Source organism: Cimex lectularius, unplaced genomic scaffold (assembly GCF_000648675.2).
Source record: "Cimex lectularius strain Harlan isolate CLEC.00 unplaced genomic scaffold, Clec_2.1 scaffold248, whole genome shotgun sequence".
NCBI classification, from domain to species: Eukaryota; Metazoa; Arthropoda; class Insecta; order Hemiptera; family Cimicidae; genus Cimex; species Cimex lectularius.
Window position 1 is genome coordinate 457,328 of NW_019392778.1, and position 23,030 is coordinate 480,357.

The 23,030-nt window shown below is 43.3% G+C and overlaps 7 protein-coding genes across 10 annotated transcripts; 5 read left to right on the forward strand and 2 right to left on the reverse strand.

The window, feature by feature from the left end:
- Positions 1 to 20: 20 nt before the first annotated feature.
- On the forward strand, positions 21 to 2,073 carry LOC106670891 (esterase SG1-like). The gene is made up of 3 exons (XM_024227717.1): positions 21 to 1,624; positions 1,680 to 1,811; positions 1,870 to 2,073. Exons 1-3 carry the CDS (start codon positions 1,409 to 1,411, stop codon positions 2,065 to 2,067), a joined length of 546 nt encoding a protein of 181 aa, XP_024083485.1. The 5' UTR covers positions 21 to 1,408; the 3' UTR covers positions 2,068 to 2,073.
- LOC106670743 (cholinesterase 1-like) lies at positions 2,069 to 3,297 on the forward strand (the record flags this gene model as incomplete). Its single annotated transcript, XM_014401324.2, has 2 exons — positions 2,069 to 3,089; positions 3,144 to 3,297. A coding segment is annotated over one exon (630 nt), but the record flags the coding sequence as incomplete, so codon positions are not given.
- A 1,839-nt stretch (positions 3,298 to 5,136) lies between these two features.
- On the forward strand, positions 5,137 to 7,094 carry LOC106670744 (crystal protein-like). The gene is made up of 7 exons (XM_014401325.2): positions 5,137 to 5,265; positions 5,318 to 5,424; positions 5,478 to 5,609; positions 5,670 to 5,814; positions 5,873 to 6,448; positions 6,502 to 6,874; positions 6,936 to 7,094. The coding sequence occupies exons 1-7, from the start codon at positions 5,154 to 5,156 to the stop codon at positions 7,069 to 7,071; spliced, it is 1,581 nt and encodes a 526-aa protein (XP_014256811.2). The 5' UTR covers positions 5,137 to 5,153; the 3' UTR covers positions 7,072 to 7,094.
- An 890-nt stretch (positions 7,095 to 7,984) lies between these two features.
- LOC106670879 lies at positions 7,985 to 11,103 on the forward strand. Its single transcript, XM_014401539.1, has 3 exons — positions 7,985 to 8,221; positions 10,435 to 10,908; positions 10,981 to 11,103. Exons 1-3 carry the CDS (start codon positions 8,177 to 8,179, stop codon positions 11,023 to 11,025), a joined length of 564 nt encoding a protein of 187 aa, XP_014257025.1. The 5' UTR covers positions 7,985 to 8,176; the 3' UTR covers positions 11,026 to 11,103.
- Positions 11,104 to 12,532: 1,429 nt separating this feature from the next.
- Positions 12,533 to 16,685, reverse strand: LOC106670802. The gene is made up of 3 exons (XM_014401397.1): positions 16,258 to 16,685; positions 12,741 to 15,014; positions 12,533 to 12,674 (listed from the first exon to the last, which is right to left on the reverse strand). The coding sequence occupies exons 1-3, from the start codon at positions 16,339 to 16,341 to the stop codon at positions 12,639 to 12,641; spliced, it is 2,394 nt and encodes a 797-aa protein (XP_014256883.1). The 5' UTR covers positions 16,342 to 16,685; the 3' UTR covers positions 12,533 to 12,638.
- Positions 16,686 to 16,700: 15 nt separating this feature from the next.
- LOC106670805 lies at positions 16,701 to 19,321 on the forward strand. Of its 3 annotated transcripts, XM_014401404.1 has the most exons (7): positions 16,701 to 17,055; positions 17,128 to 18,093; positions 18,147 to 18,323; positions 18,390 to 18,434; positions 18,723 to 19,004; positions 19,068 to 19,155; positions 19,229 to 19,321. In XM_014401404.1, exons 1-6 carry the CDS (start codon positions 16,978 to 16,980, stop codon positions 19,104 to 19,106), a joined length of 1,587 nt encoding a protein of 528 aa, XP_014256890.1. In that variant the 5' UTR covers positions 16,701 to 16,977; the 3' UTR covers positions 19,107 to 19,155; positions 19,229 to 19,321. The 3 variants fall into 3 exon arrangements, with proteins under 3 accessions (XP_014256890.1, XP_014256888.1, XP_014256889.1); XM_014401402.1 differs by having other exon boundaries at positions 18,147 to 18,434; XM_014401403.1 differs by lacking the exon at positions 19,229 to 19,321 and having other exon boundaries at positions 18,147 to 18,434; positions 19,068 to 19,158.
- On the reverse strand, positions 19,163 to 22,752 carry LOC106670803. 2 transcript variants are annotated; one of them, XM_014401400.2, is made up of 6 exons: positions 22,425 to 22,752; positions 22,059 to 22,179; positions 21,765 to 22,002; positions 21,448 to 21,706; positions 21,065 to 21,391; positions 19,163 to 20,422 (listed from the first exon to the last, which is right to left on the reverse strand). In XM_014401400.2, exons 2-6 carry the CDS (start codon positions 22,167 to 22,169, stop codon positions 19,225 to 19,227), a joined length of 2,133 nt encoding a protein of 710 aa, XP_014256886.1. In that variant the 5' UTR covers positions 22,170 to 22,179; positions 22,425 to 22,752; the 3' UTR covers positions 19,163 to 19,224. The 2 variants fall into 2 exon arrangements, with proteins under 2 accessions (XP_014256886.1, XP_014256885.1); XM_014401399.2 differs by lacking the exon at positions 22,425 to 22,752 and having other exon boundaries at positions 22,059 to 22,272.
- Between the last annotated feature and the right edge of the window lie 278 nt (positions 22,753 to 23,030).

The following is a 23,030-nucleotide window of genomic DNA, read 5'->3' on the forward strand; positions in this document are numbered from 1 at the left end:
GACACTTCTCTAGACCCAACTCATCAGAAAGCAAGGAGAACTTGTCTGACGTCATACCACATTTTAACACACTTGGTGACATCTTAGTTGTCCTTTAACACACTTCCTACTCCATTTATACTCTTACGTCCAACAAATCAGAGTGCCTCAGAAGTCCTTTGACATACCTCTTCTTAATACACTTGGTGGCTTATTACCTGTTCCTTCACACACTACCTATTCCAGTTACCCTGTTAGATCCAACAAATCAGAGTGCATCAGAACACTTCCTACTCTTGGTAAATTGCTAGACCCAACGAATTTCAAAACTGCAGAAGCTTGATGACGTCAAATCCAATAACTTCTTGCCTGTTCCTTCGTACACTTCCTACTCTTGGCACATCGCTAGTCCCAACAAAATAGAAGACCTCAGAAGCTTGATGACGTCATACCCCTTCTTAATACACTTTGTGACGTCTTACCTGTTCTTTCAGGTACTTCCTACTCCTGTTACCCGGTTGGGGCCAATAAATAAGAGCGCACAAAAAGCGTGATGACGTCATACCCCAAAGCTAATACTCTTGGTGACGTCTTACATGTTCCTTCACACACTTCCTACTCTAGGTACACGAATAGTTTGACCTTAAACTATGGGGGCTCAACCTCGATTGGGTATTATTGATGAGAAGGTCGAGTCGAACCTAAGCAAGTTAGCCTGCAAATAGAAGAATGCTGTATGGAAGACGGAAGCATTTTCTAATTACCTACGCCTAGTGGAAACTTCAATTTTACATACTCCTTATGCTGCCTTAAAGGCATCAGGTTTACCTGTTACTTGTTCTATTTGCAGCCTCAAAGTATCTGGCCTTTGATGGAAACCTTTAGGTTATGAGTTCTTGGAGTTGCCTGGTATGTACAAGGATTAGGAGGAACCTTTCAGGTTATGGACTCCTGATGATGCCTGGTAAGAATAGGAGAAAACATTAAGGGTTATGAGCGCTTGGCGTTACTTTGCAAGATGCCAAGATTAAGCACGCTCCTGTTGATGCCCCATAAGCATCTGGATTAAGAGGTTTTGAGGTTATGAACTCTTAGCGTTTTCTAAAAATTATCAGGATTGAGAAGAAAACCTTCAGTTATCGAGCCACACGAGTCATGGTCATCCATATCTACCTGGACAACTAGTTTTATTAGGATGTAAACCGTCAGGTTATGGCCTCCTGGAGCTGCCTTAAAATAGGTTTAGGATGTAAACTTTTGGCATTATGAAGGCCCGTCCGATTTGAGTTGTTTCAATCTTTGGGTGAAGGACGTGGGTGAAATTTTGATAAACTAAAGCCGGTTATCGATTTTCACAGTCGCACCGAATCAGACATGGTATATCGAACCGTCAACGTAAGTTGTTTAGTTTAAAAGAGTCTGGAAGGTCATGAAGGTAAACGGAAACACGATGGCAGCCTTCTGGGCGACATGGCATCACCTGCAGTACCTCAGGTCGTTGTTTTATGTCAAATTCGTTTCTATTTTATTACCAAGTTTGTTTTACGCAGAAGATATGAAAGGCGAGGTGTCGGCCACATACGAGGGCAATTTGTTCATATCCTTCTACGGGATCAACTACGCCTACGACCCTTGGACATTTAAGGTAAAAAGTCACTAGGATTAAAATCAGGTCTTTGGGTTGGTTTTCTTCACTCCAGGATCCGAATTATCGAGTCATGTACACCAACGAGAAGCGTAAGGTCGATTGTCTTGAGATAGACCGTTCGAACAACAGACAGATAGGACAGGAAAACTGCTTGTGCGTTAATGTCTTCACGCCTGTGCCTTATGTCAGTTCTGTTTTTTATTTATATTTATTTTGTTTATATTTATAAGTCATGCCATTAGGTCAATAGGAGCATGCCGGTGTTGGTCTGGATACAAGGTGAGGCTTTCCCGATCGGAAACAACAAAGGGAGCGTCTATTACCCGGCTAGGCATATGGATTATGGCATTGTAGTCGTTACCATGAGCTACCGCCTCGGCCCGCTTGGTAACACAATGTTTCCTTATTTTTTTCCACTTTTCTTTAATGATTTGACCTAGGTTTTGCGAGTTTGAAAATGAAATTTTACCTGGGAACTACGGACTCAAGGACCAGACGTTGGCTATAGAGTGGGTCATGGAGAATATACACATGTTCGGAGGTGATCCTCATAGAGTGACCCTCGCTGGAGAAGGCGCGGGCGCGTCTTATGTACTCTTCCACCTTAATGGGTACTTTAGGTACAGGGTGAAAAGAGGCATAGCTTTGAGCGGTTCTAGGTTCGCGCCTTGGGCGTTGTCCAGGGACAGATGGGTCAGGAACCGCACAGTCGAGCTCTTCTACGAGCTTGGCTGTTATAACGTCGACCAAATGTCTTTATACCTCAAGTGTATCGGTTTGGCCGACGTGGCCCAAATTGACTTCCGTGCAAGACAAAAAGCAAGTAATTTCTTTCTTAAGAACGCTTTTAACAATGATCTTTTACAGATATCCTCCTGGTGGAAAAACGCTAAAAGGTCCTACATACCTGTAATCGACGGTGATACTATAAAATCCGATCCTTGGGTGAATCGTTCCAAAGGGAAATTTACCCTTCTGATTGGGCTGAGAAAAGACGAAGGCGATATCGGAAGATACCGTAGTTCAAACCTTCAACTTTGTTTCTCATATGACATCCATGTTTTTTTTTAGTCTCAGGTAAGTATGACTGGGGCAAGGACATGTTTTGGAAGTTCTTTTGCCTCTATGACATCTACGTGCCTGGCAAGAGGAGCAAATGCGACGATTTTTATTTAGGGAAAAACCTCGAAAGTCTGTACAGTCCGGAGGTCGATTCGGTTCAAAGCGTGGCCGAGTTCACAGCCGACGAGTGGTTCTTATTTCCAGCCATGGTCGAAACGAAACACCACGGCGGTCCTTTAATAGGTTTCATGTACGATTACAAAATATTTCCCTTGTCGACGTGCACCAAGTACAAAGGACCATTCATGGACTTAATCGACGGTTGCCCACCTCTGGACAGGGTGAACCGCGTCTTGGCGGCCAAGCTCGCAAAGCTGATCGCGACGTTCGTCCACGAAAAGTCAGATTCCTTCATCAACCAGAGAAACAAATAATCAACCCTGTCTTTTTCCAGACAAATCGATCTTCCAACCTACCTCTACGACCGGGACGTTTTCAACATCACAGAAGCTCTGTACAACCCCGAAGCGTTCGCTGTAATCGACGAATCCATATCGAGAAGAATGAAGACATGGAAAACATTCTTATTGTCTGAACAGATACACCTATAATAATGATTATGATTATTTGTGAATAAATAAAATTGAGAAAACCATGAAAAAATTATTTTTCCAATGAACTAGAATGTAGGCGACACGAGCTTTGATGGTGTGCAGAAGAATAGCAGGGAGAAACTGGGATGTAGGCCAGAAACCTTGTTATGGATGTACACCATAATAGTAAGACCTTTACTTACATAAGGAGCTATAGCCTGGGCTGATAAAGCGGAACAAATAACCAAAAGGAAAGAACTCACAAAAATACAGAGACTTGCATGCATAACGGGAGCAATGAGAACATGTCCTACAATTAGCATGGAAAAGATATTGGGATTAATCCCCCTACATCACATGGTAGAAAGGACAGCACAGAAAACCATAATCAACTTTATCAGAGAGAAACCTCCAACAGGAATAAAACTGAAATGGAGAGACAGAAACAAACTGTGGAAAAACCATCCATCACTCATAGCTCCAAGAGATGACATGAACAGGATGTTTGAATTTAACCAAAAATTCCGAATACATCTGGGCAACAAAAAGGAATGGGAAGGAAAGGGAAATAACTCCTTTAAAATGGCACCATCCTTTGGTACACAGATGGATCTAGAACACAAGAAGGTACGGGAGCAGGAGTATTTGGACCTGGCACCAAATACTCAGAACCCATTGGAAAACACACCAGTATCTTCCAAGCTGAGATTCACGCAATTGAAAGATGTATCCAATTCAATTTAAATAAAGGATACAAAAACAAGAATATAGTTATCATGTCAGATAGCCAAGCAGCCATCAAAGCACTAAGCTTAAATACCATTAGTTCAAGGATGGTGCTGAACTGCAAAACCAAACTAAATATATTAGGTATGCAGAATAAAGTCAGCCTTTGCTGGGTCCCAGGACACATGGGAGTAGAAGGCAACGAGAAAGCGGACACCCTTGCAAGGAAAGGGGCTGCTACACCGCTGATAGGACCCGAACCCTTCTGTGGCATAGGAATCCACACTATTAACGAATATCTCAGACAGAAGGACAAAAAGAAAATGAGCGAACTTTGGAATTCACTTAATGGGCATAGACAATCCAAGAATCTTCTAACCAATTTTAGCAAGAAAGAAATCACAGAATGTGTCAAAAGAAGCAGGAACAGATTGCGAATCCTAACAGGACAGTAGATTAAATGGACATCTAAAGAAAATTGTAACAAACCAAGATGGCACATGTAGATTCTGCAAGGAAGCAGAAAAGACACCAACAACTTACTAACAAACTGCGGAGCTACTTTAGCTCGCAGGAGAAAGTGTTTTGGGATGTACAATGTGACCATAGAAGAGCTTCAACCATTAAAACCGGGCCTATTAATCAAGTTTCTTGATGAAATAGGACTCACCGATGTGCTTTAGGCAGAGAACGGGGGATACAATAGCTCTCAAAGGGCGCAGTATACCACACCCTGAAATATCACATCTACATCTACATCATCTACAACTAGAATGTAACCGGCCTCTAGTTTCCAAGGCTAAGGTACTATGACGTCGATTATGTTTATTCTTGACCCGTGAGGTATTACCAAGCATAAATCATAGTGAAGCAAAGTAATATTTTATAGTTTGATAACAGCTTGTACAACTTTTTAAAACAACTCCTGATCCTAATCGTTACCAGGTTGTACTAAGAGATCGAATATGTTACATTCTCGTCCTGTTCGGACTTCGAAGCATAAATCATAATGAAGCATGGTGATGTGTTATGGTTTCCTAACAGCTTGAAAGTTTTAAGAAACTAGTTTGTCGATGCTAGTCTTAAATTTTATTAGTAATAATCGATTCCGCGGTTGTTTAGTCACGGGATGTAATTGGACATGGATGGAATCGATAAAAAAAAGGCGAGATCCTTTGTTAATGCCAAACATGAAGTCTGTCAATTTCACATCAGTGGCTACGATGCTCATGTCGTACCGTCATGCCGAATACAACTGTGAGGTCATGACAAATTGTATGTTTATCTTTATTTAATGCTTTCTTTTTAGTGGGTGGGTTTAAGGGTGATGTTGTTCAGTCCCCAGGAGGAACTCTGCACTTAGTCGTATCCGGTATCCGCTATGCCAAAGCTCCAATCGGGATGCTTAGCTTTATGGTAGTTATTTTTTTATATTTTTATTTATTTTTTTATAAAAAGTTTGTTCTAAGGACCCTGAGCCTGTCACGCAAAACGTCAATGTAAGACGTAAAGTGGACTGCTTGGAGGCGAACCCTTTGGATGGTAGGTTAGTAGGAGAGGAGGACTGCTTGTACCTCAATATTCATACTCCAATGCCGTTTGTAAGTTTGTTTTTTTTTTAACTTTAGGTAGGTTGATTTTATAGTCATGTTTGTTCTTAGAGAGGTAAAAGCATGCCGGTTTTGGTTTGGCTCCAAGGGAGGGAATCAGTCGTCGGTACGAGCAGGAGCAGCATCTACGACCCGGGGCGTCTTATAGATCATGGGATTGTCGTTGTAACAGTCAGCCATCGTCTCGATGTTCTTGGTATTGTATTAACTACGTTTGTCTACTTTGTACTGTTTCATTTAAAAATATTCCGCAGGATTCTGCAGCGCCGGGATTTATTCATATTGGGGCAACTTTGGTCTTAAGGATCAACAGGTCGCGATCAAATGGGTCATCAAGAATATACGCATGTTCGGAGGCGATCCGGAGGATATAACCTTAGGTGGAGAAGGTTCGGGTGCATCTTACGTGCTGTTCCACCTCAACGGTGTTTTTTCTGGTCGAATAAGAAAGGGGATCGCACTCAGCGGTTCCAGGTTCGGTCCGAGGTCGCTGACCGTTAAGAAAACGTTCCACCAGCTGGTCAACGATTTTCACTTTTGGTTCAGCGTCGGTTGCAACGGTCTTACCTGCATGAGGAAAAAGACAAGCGAAGAGATTGTAAAATCGGCGTATAATATCAACATCAACGTAACCAAGATATGCAAGGAGAAACAAGTGGCTTATTGCAGAAGAGTCCTGAGACGGTTGGAATGGGAGAAGCAGTTTCCTATGTTCAACCCGATAGTCGACCTTACGACCATCGTCGCAAACCCTTGGTGGGATAGAGCCAAAAGAAACTTTTCCCTTCTCTTAGGTCTAAAGGACGGAGAAGCATCTGACATGTTGAACTGTAAGTCTATACACAAAGATATACCAGACCCTCACTATCATTACATCCATCAGATGGCTACAGTTTCAAATGGAACTCTGAAACAATTTGGCAAGCCTCCCACGGCAATTTGGTCACCTATGAGGAAGCATCTGAAAAAGAACTGTCAAAATTATACCTCCCGGGTGAAAAGAGGAAGAGAAACTTGTGGAAACTTCTGAGCAACTTGTGGTACATCGTTCCTGCCATGGTTGAGGCGCATTTTCATCAAGGACCTTTCGAAGCTTTCATGTATAACTACGAAACCTTCGGTGCGACTTTAAACTGCACATTGCCTTACAAGCTACCGTTCATGTATGTCCAAAACGACTGCCCACCATACGACCAAAGGTACGAACCTTTGGCAACACGATTCACCCAAGTGGTCGTCAGATTCGTCCAAGGAAGGTCCAAAACAAGGCACACAGATTAAAAAAACTCATAAACGATAATGAACTATTTTTTGCAGAAACCCTGGGCTGAAATCTCACACGGAAGACTCTGACATCTTCAGAGTGACAGAGAGCCTCCAGGCCAAATACACTTCAGGACAGCTAAGCAAAATGAGCATGGAAATATACAAATCGAACATTTTGTTCGCTTGATCAAAATAGAAAATGTACCACTTAAGCAATTAAATACATTCAAATAACTCAGTCTTTTTATCCTGATAAATTAAGGCAACTTTTTCCTCAAGGAATAACAGATATTCATTATTTATTATTATTGATTATATACATAACCAGCTCAGACCTATCCAGATGGGGAGAAAAAATCATCATAGGATGAACATCATCACATCGACCTAGTTGCTTCTGTGCCCTGTATACTCTGATTCACAAAAATACGTGTTTTTCTCGTTTTCCTCAAAGTCTGACATAGACTTGATGGAATACCAAACAGCCGTGGATCTTTCTTGGTTTATTTCCATAGGTACCAGAACCTGATCCATGTTGAGTCATGGACCATATCTGACAAAATCCTGATACCATGGACTATCAACAGGAGCTTTCACGGCCATTTGTCGTACAGCTAACCGTGAAGGCAAAGAAGATCTGATAATCACGTAACGGTTAAGAGTGTACTATATGACCTTTGACCATGGACGAAGATTGGATCGAGTTTGGCTTGCCGGATCGCCTTGGCTGTTCTCAAGCCGGACTTTATCAAGTCATTCAGTACTTGATCAAGCCCCGTTCTGACTTTCCAGCCGCCAGAATCAAAGTGACATGGGTATTGGCTTCTGTTCTTCCCTAATTTACCTTCATCCAGGAATCGTGTTATAAACAAATTCCCTGTTTTGGTTTATAAAACTTTATCTAATCTTGAAATGGGATGGATTTTTATATTGGATAAAACTGAACCGGCCAGTGGAAGAATTGCGCTGTTTGTTTTTATGACCAAAGGTTTCCGATTATTTGAAGACGAGTTATCAGATATCATCGGAAGATAGTAGTTCGAGAAGACGTTCGTCTCGATTCCTCTTGAAAATAAAATAGAAAATGAAGTACCTGCAGCTCTATTTTCCCGTTAAAAGGACAAGGGGGCTGGGTGTAAAGAGATTCAAAAGCCCCCACGTTAATCTCCCATAGAAACACCGCCACCGGGGGATAACCTTCGGCCCTAATCCGTTCAAGATTAGATTAAAGAAGACCGTTTCCTCGTTTATAAAAGGCCCGGGTTGGGACCTGCCGGACGTCAGTCGCCAACATGAACCCGATCTACTTCGTTTTCGCAGCCATCCTCGTCGTCCAGGTAAGAAACGGCAGCATTTTCTCCCCATTTACAAAAACACTCCCACAACACGACAAGCCACCGATAGAACATAAAAAGCATTTAAAACAAATGATAAAACTAAAATACAACCATGATCGAGTTATATACGATCATTTCTTTATACAAGGCCATAAATTGTCTGAGTAGACGATCGTGTTTTCGTCTGTGATGACGGTTTATACGATCATTTTCCATCATGATCAAATTATTCATCCATGAACAAGTAATCCTTAAAACAACAAATAGTTCATCCATGGACCATATTTTCGTTCATGGTCGGGTTTTATTCGTCATATTTTCCTCCATGATCAGGTTTTTTGTCTATGACCGAGTTTTTCGTCCATAATCGGGTTTTTCAACTATGTTCGGGTTTTATTCGTCATATTTTCCTTCATAATTGAGTTTTATTCTTCATATTTTCTTCCAAGATCTGGTTTTTCGTCCTTAATCAAGTTTTTAGTCTATGATCGAGTTTTAATCGTCATATTTTCCTCCATGGTTTTTCGTCCTTAATCGAGTTTTAGTCGTCATATTTTCCTTCATAATTGAGCTTTATTCGTCATATTTTCTTCCAAGATCAGGTTTTTCGTCTATGATCGGGTTTAATTCGTCATATTTTCCTTCATAATTGAGTTTTATTCGTAATATTTTCTTCCAAGATCGGGGTTTTCGTCCTTAATCATGTTTTTAGTCTTTGATCGCGTTTTAGTCATCATATTTTTCTCCGTGGTTTTTCGTCCATGATCGAGTTTTTTGTCCTTAATCAAGTCTTTGGTCTATGATCGAGTTTTAGTCGTCATATTTTCCTCCATGGTTTTTCGTCTATGATCGGGTTTTTCGTCCTTAATCAAGTTTTTAGTCTATGATCGAGTTTTACCTCTTTAATCGGATTTTTCGTCTACGATCGATTTTTAGTCGTCATATTTTCCTCCATGGTTTGTCGTCTATGGTCGGGTTTTATTCGTCATATTTTCCTCCATGATCGGGTTTTTTGTCTATGACCGAGTTTTTCGTCCATAATCGGGTTTTTCATCTATGTTGGGGTTTTATTCTTCATATTTTCTTTCAAGATCGGGTTTTTCGTCGTTAATCAAGTTTTTAGTCTATGATCGAGTTTTTCGTCCTTAATCGGGTTTTGTTCATCATATTTTCCTCCATGGTTTTTCGTCCTTAATCGGGTTTTAGTCGTCATATTTTCCTTCATAATTTAGTTTTATTCGTCACATTTTCTTCCAAGATCAGGTTTTTCGTCTATGATCGGGTTTAATTCGTCATATTTTCCTTCATAATTGAGTTTTATTCGTCATATTTTCTTCCAAGTTCGGGTTTTTCGTCCTTAATCAAGTTTTTAGTCTATGATCGAGTTTTAGTCGTTTTAGTCCATGGTTTTTCGTCCATGATCGAGTTTTTTGTCCTTAATCGGGTTTTTCGTCTATGGTTGGGTTTTATTCGTCATATTTTCCTCCATGATCGGGTTTTATTAGTCATATTTTCTTCCAAGATCGGGTTTTTCGTCCTTAATCAAGTTTTTAGTCTATGATCGAGTTTTAGTCGTCATATTTTCCTCCATGGTTTTTAGTCTATGATCGAGTTTTACGTCTTTAATCGGGTTTTTCGTCTATGGTCGGGTTTTATTCGTCATATTTTCCTCCATGATCGGGTTTTATTCGTCATAATTTTCTCCATGATCGGCTTTTTCGTCTATGATCGAGTTTTTCGACCGTAATCAAGTTTTTAGTCCATGATCCAGTAGTTTACATTTTCTTCCATGACATAGTTTTTTATTCGTCATATTTTCCTCTATGGTTTTGCGTCTTTTTTTTCTCTAGAGTTTTTCGTCCGTAATCAGGTTTTTATTCCATGATCCAGTAGTATAGGATATTTTCTTCCATGATAGTTTTATTCGTCACATTTTCCTCCATGATCGGATTTTTCGTCTATGATCGGGTTTTATTCGTCATGTTTTGCTCTATGGTTTTGCGTCTATGATCGAGTTTTTCGTCCGTAATCAGGTAATCCATGACCCAGTAGTATACGATATTTTCTTCCATGCTAGAGTTTTATTCGTCATAATTTTCTCCATGATCGGCTTTTTCGTCTTTGATCGAGTTTTACGTACATTGATCGCGTTATAAGATCATATTTTCGTTCAAGAATGAAAAATTGATTTTCCCTGTCTTTATCCTTTGCAGTGTAGTGCTGAGACGCCGGTCGATACCCTCCAGGAGTTCGTGAAGCAAGGCCAGGCAAAGATCGACGAGGCAGTGGACGCTTTCAAGAAGGAGGTCGGCCTCTCCAAGAACCCCGACGGCGCCGAGATCGTCAAAGTCGTCCGGGAGCAGAACGACAAGCTCTTCGCCAACTTTGAAGAGGCGAAGAAAAAACTCGAGGACCAGCTCAAGTCGAGGCCCGAGTTGAACGATGCCGTCGCACAGGTAAAGGCGAAGCTGGACGAGCTGGGAGCCGACCTGAGGGAAAAGTCACCGGTCGCCTTCGACAACGTCCAGAAGTACGGGGACGAGCTGAAATCCTTTTGGGAGACGTTCACCCAGAGCATGGAACAGCAGTACAAGAGCTTCACCAAGAAGGGTGGCAAGAGAGATGAGGTGGAGAACTTCTTCAAGGACGTCATCGACAAGGGAGCATCCCTCGCCAAAGAACTACAGGTAACCAATCAATCAATCCTCCATTTAGCAACAGTTAACTAACAATTTTCTTCTTCTTTTTTTTTTGTACAGACCAAAGTCGAAGAGACTGTCAGGAAACACCAAGAATCAAATTAAACGGCAAGAAATATCTACAAACATGGTTTTTTTATAAGTTTTATAACTCAATAAACGCAATTTTGCAATGAAAACACATTATTTACATTTCACAAAATATTTCTCATTGACGACTTTACAACACATCATCAGTTAATACCAAGAGTTGGATAACAGTGTAATGTGTTGTGTTTAAACAAAACTATTGACGAAAGAGAAGACAAGACGAAGTCCTCAGTAATGATGACGTCATGAGATAAAAGTATCCTGGTATGCGAGGTTAGGTGGTTAACTTCAGGAATAAAGACGATCGAGGATAACCTGTCATGCAATGTCATCTTATTACATAGTTATCTGTTTATTATTATTACTTCCTTTTGTTTAAATTGGATATGCGTTGTTATCCTTAGTAATAATGACGTCCTGGGAAATGCACCCAAGTTCCTCGGTAATAATGACGTCGTTAAATGACGATCACCCCTGTTATCCATGTTACCTTAATAATTATGACGTCATGAGTTGGACGCCATGTTGGCATTCAAGGACGAGTTGTTACCCTCAGACTTAATTAGATGGTGGCCATACGGGTATGCGTGGTTCCCTCAATAATTATGACGTCATGAGATGGAGATCATCTTGGCATTCGAGGATGAGTTGTATCCTCAATAAACGTCATTAGATAGAGATTACAATGCCATGCGATGTGATCCTCAGTAATTATGACGTAATTAAATGGTGACTACTCCTGTATGCACGGTTTTCCTTAGTAATCATTTATCCTCAGCAAAGTAGTTATGAAGATGTCATTAGATGGAGATTACACTGACATGTTATCCTCAGTAATTATGACGTCAATAAAAGGTGGCTATCTCTGTATGCATGGTTTACCGTAATCATGTTGTCATTAGATGGAAGCCATCACCTTGGTATGCGACATGAGTTGTTATCCTCGGTAAAGTAGTTATGAAGGCGTCATTTTATGGACGTTACAATGGCATGATGTTACCTCAATAATTATGACGTAATTAAATTGTGACTAATTTACCTTTTAAGCACGGTCTACCTTAGTAATCATGACGTCATTAGTTGGAAGCCCCCATCATGGCATGCGAGGACGAGCTGTTATCCTTGGTAAAGTAGTTAAAGACGCCATTAGATGGAGATTACAATGGCATGCGTTGTTATCCTCAGTAATTATGACGGCATTAAATGGTGGCTACCGCTGTATGCATGGTTTACCTCATTAACCTCATTAGATGGAAGCTACCTTGGTACGCGAGGACAAGTTGTTAACCTCAGTAAAGTAGTTATGATATGACGACGTCATTAGATGGAGGTGACTCTGGCATGCGTTGTTATCTTCAGGTAATATGACGTCATTAGATGGTGCCCACCATGGTATGCGACAATGATATTGCAGAGAATATCAACATGATGCCATTGCGGAGACAGCCGCACTATTCAATGATGTGTTAAACATGACTATGACGTCATTTCTCGATTTGATAAAATTTCCAATATAAATTACTGTTTTTATAAATGTTTTATTTATTTGTTTGTTATACACTCTGCCATTTTTTCTCTCATTCGTCGGCCAAGGTGGAAAACATTTACATATTAGGCTAATAGACCGGTCACTTCAACCTGAGGCACTTTTGGATAAAGTCAACCTGAAACAAAACAAAAATGGACGGATGTTAAATGGATATGAAAAATGGGTGGATCATCAGCCTTACCAGTTCTCCAACTTCTTTCTTCACCCTCTCGCCCATATTGTGGACCCCGACGGCTATCTTGTCCTTGTGGTACTTGGCCTTAGTCATCTGCCATTTGAGAAGCCAATTGAGTTTGGCGACCGCGTACTGCACCCTGTAGGTCTGTTCGGCCACTCCTGCCTTGACCTTGTAGTTGATGTTGGCCACTGTGGACTGGGCCGCTTGATTGACACGGCATTTCATGCCTTTGACCTCATTCTTTATGTTGTTGACGGCTACGTTGGTCCTGTCCTTGTGGTACTGGATGTTCTGATCAATCGCGTTCATAGTACACTTGGCGTTCTGAACCGTCTTATCCGTGTGGTACTTAATGTGTGAGGTGACCAGGTCTTTTTTGTGCTTGATACTTTGTTCTATATTGTCGACAGTGCACTTTGTGGTCTGTAACGCCTTGCCGGCGTGATACTTGACGTTATTGGCTACGAGGTCCTTCTTGTGTTTGATGTTTTCTTCTAGGTGGTTTATCTGGCACTTGGCGTTCGTGAATATGTTGTTCAGGTTGACGGCCGCCTTGTCCTTCTGATACTGAACGTTTTTGCCGATCTCGTTGACGTGGTACTTGGTCGATTCGACCGCTTGCGCGATCGTATTGGCCGCCTTGTCCTTCTGGTACTTCAGTTGAGTCTCGATTTCTTTGACGTTCGTCAGAGCAGTGTGGAGTGCCTTGTCTTTCTGATACTTGAGAGTGTTGGCGAAGAGGTCCTTCTTGTGCCTGAGAGTCTCTTCCAGGTTTTCCACGTTGACCTTGGCCGCCTTGACGGCGTTGTTTATCGCGATGTGCGCTACCTCCTTTTGGTATTTTATGTTATCCTCGATGGATTTCACGTTGCACTGCGCGCCTTGTATCGCTCTTTGCTTGTTGTACTCCAAAGCGGCTATCGCTTTGTCTTTCTGATAAGCCAGGTTCTTCGCCAAAGCGTCCAACTCGCATTGGGTCTTCTGGGCGGCCCTTTCTATCTCGCAACGGCCTTTTTCCAAAGCGAGGACTAAATTTGACCTCTGGGCGCAGTTGTTCTCCTTGGGCGAGCAACCCTGGGTGCAACAGGACTCTTGGCTCGACTGGCAGCCTGTGATGGTCTGCTGGCCCTGTGAGTATTCAGGCTCTTGCTGGGAGTAACTCTGCTGCGCCGCGCTTTCTTGCTTGCAGTTGCATTTGCAGCAGCTACAGTCTTCGTACGACCCGGACATCATGGGAGAAGGCGGACACGACTTCTTCTCCTGGCACCCCGTCGAGTTCTGGCACTTGTCGCTCTGCATATTAGGCTTGGTTTTACTAAAATTGACGAAACCGTTTTCGATCACGTCCGGCACCTGTTCAGGCAAGTTGTAACATTTTTCTGACGGTACTTGATCTTCGATCTTAGTAGGTAGGTCCGGTTTATCAGGGAATATCCTCACCTTGGGTATATCGGGTTCGGCTGGTTCGGGCAAGACGGCGGGCGGCATGACCCACTTTTTCTCGCAAGTTTCTGGCTCTTTCGAAATGGGTTTAGGCAGGACGTCAGCGTCCTTGACGGCGACACAGTTCATCGTGCATGCCTCGCAGTTGTGACCTTCGACCTCGGCCGGTTTTACATACCCGGTCGGCCTTGTTTTAAAAATGCGCGTGGGTTTCCATCGCTTCACTTCATTCCCTTCAGGGGGTGGTTCGATTTCTTTCATGTTGACCTTGACCCTGATGAAATTCTTTCTCTTCCCGCGTGGAAGGACCGTGCCCGATGAGCAGTCCTTGTCCCTGCACCAGTCCCTAGTCGTGCAGCCCGACCTGTACTCATCGCAGCCCCATTTGACCTCCGGCGTTGTGCCTTCGTTGATCCGCCGGTACCCTGAGCCCTGTCCGTGCACCCCTGGACACGGGAGCGCCGCCGCTCTCGGCTGGCCTTTCACCGTGTAGTGATTCATGATATCGTACTTCTGGCTCGCTGACGTCCTCGGATTGCAGCTGATGAAGCGGACCGAATCGTAAATGGGGCTCGGAGCGCGGCGGTACGGCTTCCTGGGGCAAATCAAGAAATTGAAGGACCTCACCGTCCTCGGAGATTCGTCTTTGGGTCGGGTCGAGAGTACCCTCACCTTCAGGCAGTCCCTCCCCTCGGTTCTCGACCTCCTGGCGCAATTCCCTCCTTGGAACAATTCGCCGCTCTGGGACGATTCGGACGGCGTCGGCATCGCCGTCTCGGGGTCCAATACTGTATACCTCTTCATCGGAATCGTGTCGCATGTTTGCATCCGCAACTAGAACAAAACAAAACAAATGCACAAAAGAAAAATAACAAAGAAAATCATCTAAAACAACATCCGACCGATTCCCAGCCAAAAACAAAATATAATCCACATTTATAGGTTATGTGACGACGTTGTTACGTCATTAAAAGCAAGAGAGGGCTCAACTTTTATTCGGTTATACCCATTATGACGATTTTTTATTATTCTACGTCAAAGTGATTAAATTTACAAAGTCAGATATTGCCTTTATTACTAGGTAGAACTAGTATGCGTTTGTAGGTTGTGTTACGTCAACACGACGTCATTGACACAGATTTCCATTTCAGCAGTCTCATAGCGAATCCCATGGCGTACATGAAAACTCAGAGTTACTATAATCAAAATTTAAAAAGTCAGATTGCGACGATTATTACAAGGAAAGACAATCCGCAATCGGTTATAGTACGTCATCGCTGTGTATGTTTTACGTCATCGATGAAAGTGAAATAGCTCGTGTGACGTCATCGTTTTTACATCTTAGGTAACCGATGAACGTTTAAAGGTTACGTGATGTCATTATTTACATTACATTAATTGTGTGGACGTGTTTATCTTATGAATGAAGGTGTTTAAAACGCTGTGATGTCATCATTTTGTACGTGTTACCTCTTGGATTAAAGAGTTTATAGGTTATCGACGCCATGTTTATTTTGTTAGATCATCGATGAAAGTCTTTATGGATTATGTGATGTCATTATTATGTACGTTTTTTACCTTATCAATGAAAATGTTTAAAGTTAAGTGATGTCACCGTTGTGTACGTGTTACCTAATGTATTAAAATGTTTACAGATTATGCGTCGCTCTGGTGTTTATTTGTTACGTCATTGTTGAAAGTGTTTAAAGATTATTTTACGTCATTGATGATAGTGCTATAGCCTTCGTTACTACATCGTGGTTTACGTCAAGGATGAAAGTGTTTGTACGTTATGAGAGGTCATCGATGTGTTTGTGTTACTTTATTGATTAAACGTCATCGACAATGTGTCGCCATTATTCGTATGTATTTAACGTCATCTTAGATCGTGTTTAAGAGTCTTGTGCAGTTATCGTAGTGTCTTACGCTGGTTTATGACCTGTTATTACCAGGAATACAGTCTGTTTTTATAGTTCATGTGACGGCATTGATAAAGGTTCAAACTTATTCACCTTTATCGAGGCCATCATGAAGTTTATGAATGTTCCTAGATTAGAAGTTTTTTTTGTATAATTACCGGTCGTAATAGGCAGAGGGTGCGTGCTTTCTCGACGACTGGTAGATGGCCGAGGAGCCGCGTCCTCGCGATCTTTTCGAGCATATCAGAAATCTTCCTCAGCCACTCGCAGAAGGCCCAAGGTCGATATGGTCTCGTCTCGGGGAGGTCTCACCCGGAGGCATCTCGTCCAACGGAGGCCGGGTCAAAAACAAGCGAGGTCGCGCGGGCCGAGCGAGATGTATAGCCGGCCCCCACCCGCCATACTCAGGCTGTTCACGTATCCAAATCGGTACATTTTCCCGGTGTCTTATTTGCAATTTTTTGAACACGTCCTCTCGCGGCCCGAATCGAAGGCGGTCCGACCTGGTGGAAAGAGGGAGGAAAAAACGGAGAAAAACCAATTCAAAAGTGTTTCTCTAGTGTAAATTGGAAATTTGAAAAAAGTCACATGTTTTCTTTCACCACCCGATACCATTTTCGGGCCGGGATGAAATGAAGAAATTTGTCTTCCCCGGGCTTTTCGGCCAGTCTCTTTGTATTTTTTTACGATGGAAGATTGGGCCGGAGGAGGCGGCAGTCCGTCTTCGGACGGCCACATAGCCGACGCGTCCAGGAAAGTCCGATCGGGACAAAAATTGTTCCATTATTCCATATGAAAAAACAAAAACAAAAAACACAAATGTGAAAAAACAAGGTTTTCAGGTCAAGATAAAAAAAAAGGGAAAAGAAAGCTTTGCTATGCTCAGGGTCCTTTCTAAGGCGCTGGCCAGGCATTTACAGAAGTATCCTGATGAGGGATTCTCCTGCCCGGCCGTGGTATTTCAATTTTTAACTCCGGGCTTTGTTTTGTTATATTTTCTTTAATCTTTGTTTTTGTTTGTTTTGAAGCCGAATTGCGTGAACAGGTTTGGCAATGCTCAATGCCAGCGCCGGCGGGAGTCGACCCGGTCTCCGTGTAGGGGCTCAGAGAATCTCGAATCCTTCACGCCGCAGTTGGAGAAACACCTACACGTCAAGAACACGTACATACCGGACATCGTGGCGGGTATGCAGTCGGTAGCGAAGAAGCGATACGAGGGGGGTGAGTCTCGTAGGCCCGCCAAAGCAGAACAGCACGCCGTGAAGGGCTCTTCGAACGGGAAAAAGAAGAAGAAGCAGGAAAGATGCGCCGGTACGACGCCCTTCCCGTCGTCCTCAAAGTGCCCCGTACAGGTCGAAAGGATCAAGCAGAGCCTGTCGAAGAGGGAGGAGTTGAGGAAGAAGTCTAAAAGGCCTGAAGCCATTAGCAGGCCCAAGACGAAAGAAATGGAGAAGTGCGAGCCTGTCGAGTGCAAAGCAAAGTCTAGGCGCAAAGAAGAGAGCAAGTGGGAACGGAAAGACGAAGGCGGAGATCCGCCCAAGCCTCCCAAACCCGAAAATGTAGAGAAGGTCGAGAAGAAAGATTCGAACGACTGTTTCGACAAAATCATGTACGGTTGGGCCAACCTGGCAAAGGAGATGAACGAAAAGCCGAAGAAAGAAGCGCTCGTCCAGACCGGCGAAGGACCGCCGATGAAGACGCACGAAGAGGTGCCATGCCAGACGGGCGAAGGACGGCCCATGAAGACGCACGAAGAAGTGCCATGCCAGACAGACGAAGAACTACCTCCGAAGATGCGCGTCAAGCCGAAGCCGAAGAACGACCAGCTCTGTTACTCCTGCATCGAAGAGCTTTGGAAGGGTGGCCATGGTGGCGACTGCAGGACGCCCCTTCCGGCCGACAGCCTCCAGAGGATGGTGAAAGATCAGTCGGATCGTCTGGCCGGGAAGCTTGACCTACTGGGACAAAAGATTGAGAAGGACATCAAAGACATGGTGAGTATACTATAATATCTCAAGAAAACAAAAACAATAAAAAACTATTTCAGTTGGTCTCCTGGGAGGTGTCCGCCAGGAAGGCGAAGAGGGCGATGGAGGACGTCGAGAGGTGTCAGGCCGTCGATCGGGCCCAAGACATCAAGTCGACGTCGACGGGGTCTCTCGAGGATTGCCCATATGAAGTACAAAACAAAGTGGGACAAAGCCGGTCGGACTTGTCCTACAACGTAATTCCAAAAAACACTCTTGCTTTCCAATCCTGCATTCCCACAACCATCAGTTTTTGTTCGCAGGGAAGCTACGAAAGTGTCCCAGAAAGCGAAAATCTGTCGCAAAAGGTAACTAACATCAGTACAAAACAATCTATCCTAATCTAACGGATAAAGGAGTATCATTGATGACGTAAAGAATATAATAATGATGATGTAACAATGTATATACGAGTTTATATGTTACACATTCTTAAGCTAACCTAGGCACAGTGAATCGTTTGTTATGTTTATCATGTCATCTCGATGACTCAAGCTGATACCTTCTCCAAATCCACATCTGTCCCATACAATTATCTGGTTATCACATTGAGTTTTGAATTAAGTGTTGAAAAATTAATTGATGATTGGTTAAAGGAGTCAAGATCTTCGGTAACATCGTGTCAAAAAGAAGTACAAGCCTCGGAGCAACCTTGGTTCCAGGACGCTCAGAGCAGGCTAGTCAGCATGTTACAGCGGGTGAGGACGGCGGTGAACAAGACAAGAGCGCTGCCTAGCACCATGTCGCAGCATTCCAACTCGACCATATCCAGGCCTTATTCGTCGACGAGCAACGACAGTTTCGCTCAGAAGAAAGAGATCGAGGAGCTGTATGGACTTATTTCCGCCAAGGGTGAGATCATCGCTAAAGACATTCAGGTAAGGGTTTTGTGTATTAAGTTTTTTGATTTCTTGTTAATGTTTTTCGTTTCTTATGTTCAGAACAGGATCAAAAAAGCTCTGAAAGAATTGAGAAGCTGAGCGGGGAAAAGCATAGAGAGGGCAAAGCTTAAATAAAAATGTTCAAAACGTTTGTTTTTTCTTTGGTGTCGTTTTTATTTAAGGTCAGGCGTTTAAAGTAAAAAGAGTTTGTTTTTGTTTAGATAATACAGGTTCCCTTTATTTTCGAACACGGTTCCAGGTCCCGCCCTGGGATTATCCTCTGGAGAGGCGGATGCAAGCTGACGACGTTGTGGTACATGTAGTTCAAGCAGTGTTTGGTACCGCATCCTTCTTGGAGCTCCCGCCTCATCCTGTACGGCTGTGTCACCCCGTACCTAGGCACATTGTAGTAACTAAGTCGGTACCGGTCCGCCGATTGATTGTGCGAGCAGTGAACCTCGTTGCCGATGCAGGCGACCTTGACGTCGAGGGATTTGGCCATGAGGTTGCCCGCGTCGAGCTGTTTCAGGATGACCCTGGAGGTGGCTTCGCTGATCTTGTTGCCGAATATGAACAGGGCGAGGAGCGGATATGGCTTGCGGACCGTGTATATGATGTCGGCGACGCCGTCGTCCCCAATCCTGTTGTGAGACAGGTCGAGCAGTTTGACCTGGGAGCCGGGCAGCTTGAAGGAGAGCGCTCTTGCACCCGAGTCGCCGATGTGGTTGTGCGAGAGCATGAGCACCTTCAGAGGCGCTCCGTGTTCGAGGTTCATCGCTATGATCTCAGCGCCATAGTCTCCGATCCTGTTGCATGACAGGTCCAACAACTGGAGCGTGCAGTTCTTCCAAAACCCGGAGAAGAGCTGGACCATGTCGTGGTCGCCCAGACCATTTTTCTCGATGTGCAGCTCGACTATGTTGGAGTTGATCCGGAGCAGGTCCCCGAAGAGGGTCGCCACGTGTTTGGTATGCTCGCCGTAACCCGGTTGACCGAGGAGACGCGACGCGTCCAGCCTCCTCAACGATCTCGACTGGAATATCGCCTGTATCATCCAGGGGAGGGTGAGGACCGTCTGGTCGGTCTGGGAGATGTCCAGGTGGTCGAGGTTTTTGAACATGATCAGGAACGACAAGTACTCGCCGGACTTGCGCCCTAGGAAGTTGCCATTGAGCCTCAGTGACTTCAACGTCGTATTGGCCGCTGTATCGATGACGTCGCTGGACAGTATCTCGGTTATGTTGTTGCACATAAGGTTCAGGCCTACAATGGAGCTGTTTATGCTCAAGAAGCTTGTCAAAAAGTGTAGGCCTTCGGATGTGATCTGGTTGTAGGCCAAATTGAGATATTTGATTTCTGGGTGATCCATCAAGTAATGGCAAATCTTAGGCAGGTCGCTGTTTATCACTCTCCTCCTGCGGAACAAATAAAATAACTTTTATTACACACAAAAAAAAATTATAAAAATTTGTTCTTAATGTAATTATGAGTCCGATAATGTAATATAAAATGTTCTTAATGTAATATAAACGTCACGATGATGACGAAACGGATGAGTACAGTGAATTAATGGCGTAGCATGTTCAAAACAATAGCATCACATGAACTTCAAATTTTTTCACCCCGGCTATACTTTGAAATAGCATAAAAGTCATCATCATCATGATAACTATCGTGAAATGGGAACAGCCTCCGGGAAAAAATAAAACATTGACTTAGTGTCATAATGAAGGTCGTGATGAAATCAAACTGTAAAACCGGCGATAACTTAACTCGTAATGACGTCATAAAACAAATAAATGCGGTCATAGATGACTATTTAACAATGGCGTCACATGTTCATAGATCAATTAACACGTTGTGACAATCTCGTCACAAACCTACAGTTACACTCTAAAGAATCTATTTCATAACACGTAAGAAACAATGACGTCATATAACCTTTAAGTGGCGTCACGTGACCTATAACACGAGCTTCGATGACGTATTTTCACGATACTCCCGAGTGAGGCGTGATGAATGTTATATTTAAAAAATAAATGTATGGGTCAGAATACCCTATTCTTTGTTGGAGGTCGGATCCAACAAGGCGTAGCTCGCCGTTCTTGCAGGATATCACGAGTGTCACCTCCCGCAGGTGGAGCAGGTTTTCGAGTTCCGTGCGTCCCATCTCTCTCGTCAGGCGTACCGTGCTCGTCCTCCCTTCCTTCACCTTCTCCCATCCGAGAGCCCTGAACTGGTTCAGGTCGAACCCTTTCGTCACGAGTATGTGGTCGAGCATGTTCATCGATGTCTTCAAGTTGTACTGGGTCGCGCGTCTCATCATGTCGGTCATTTCGCCGTCGCTCAGGTTGAAGCTCATATCGATCGATTTTCTATCATCCCTGCCGGGCGGATAAAAAGGATTAAGGTGTTTAAAGAACGCGTTTGAAAAACTGACTTGAAGAATAGTTTGGCAGAGGCTACGCTCCCGAAAGAGACAGCGCGCGTCGACCCTTTAGACGACTGGCGGAAGCTGGACGGTGTCGATCGCCTGGTCGAAATGGACCTATCGCCGTCTCCGTCCTGGAGAGACTTTTCGACGGTCAGCTTGTCAGAAGAATAGCCCTTGATGGTCGAATGCCTAGTGGAACGATAGACGTCTTCCCCTGTGACCGTCGTGTCACCTTCAGACACGACATCCTGCCCGTAGCCCAAATCTTAAAAAAAAAAAAAGCACATAGTTAAAAGACGTGGGCCGAGTTAACCTATATTTACCTGCGAGCTTTTCATCCCAGTCGTAGCAGATGGCGATGATCTCCTTCTTGTTGTGCAGGTTGAAATCTGAAGCGCTGTCGTTAGCGGTCGACTGGACGCTCTGGATCGTCCGTTTGTGGTATGGCGTTTCTTCCTTGTTAGTGTCGTCATTGAAGATGTTCAGCTTGCTCAGGACCGACGCAGGAGAGAACATCCGACCGATGTTCATCCTCGGGGATATGCTTGACGTGAAGCGTGGCTGGAAAATTGAGAAAAAAGCGAAATACGCCGGGAAAAAGCCCACCTTTGGCCTACCTTGATGTGATCGTGTGATGGCAAAAGGTGCGAGTAGGTCACTTTGGCGTACGGCCTCGAGGCCGAATGATCGAACCCGCCGTCGATGCTTCCTGAGCTGTCGTCCTTCATCTTTAACAAACTGAAAATAAACTTGACCAAAACCAAACGGGTAAGAAACATAAAAAATAAAAACCATGTGTTTATCAACTCAAGACAATGTTTAGAACATCATAATAGACGATGTTAAAATAAACCAAGAAAAGGTTAACATAAAGCAGGTGGAAAAAGAATAACTATGCTTTCATAGTTATTTTTTTTTTCAATAACTTTTTTGCAAGCTTAAAATTTAAAAGCGTTGAAACGATCAAAGGTGAATAATCTAACCTCAGAGTCAAGAGCCTGCTTAGGCTATCGAGATCGTTTGGACCTTAAAGTAGCTTGAAGTTTATGTGAAGAGAGCATTGAATAGTAGGAGGTTTTCAAGCAATTTCAAAGTCCTGAAAGTATTTGGAGGTTTTCCTGAATGCATTTTCTAGACTTGATTTGACTTTTTCGAACTCGAGAAGTTTTTTGCAAGTTTTAAATTTTAAGTAGAAGCCGAGAACTGATAATAATAGGTGAACAGGTTGAAAGTGATGCCATAGTTGAAGACCATCTTGAGAGCGAATGGGAAACAGGACAGAGGCTCATCTTTTGAACAGGAAGGACAGTCGTCAGTTGTTCGCCTGAAAAGTAATTTTCATTAAAAAAAATCCAAAAACAATGAAATCTCCAAAACTTATCTGGCTTAATTTGTCTTTTTAAACCCTAGGAAACTTTTTGAAAGTAACTGCTTATAAAAAGTCAACGAGCTAACCTCAAATTCCAGAAGAGGTTAGACTGTCAAGATCATTATAACCTTAATATCTTGAGAGATATGGTGGCAGGTTATGTTGTCAAGGTCATCTTGAACCGCAATACGTTGATAGGTTAGGCTGTCATTGGACCTTA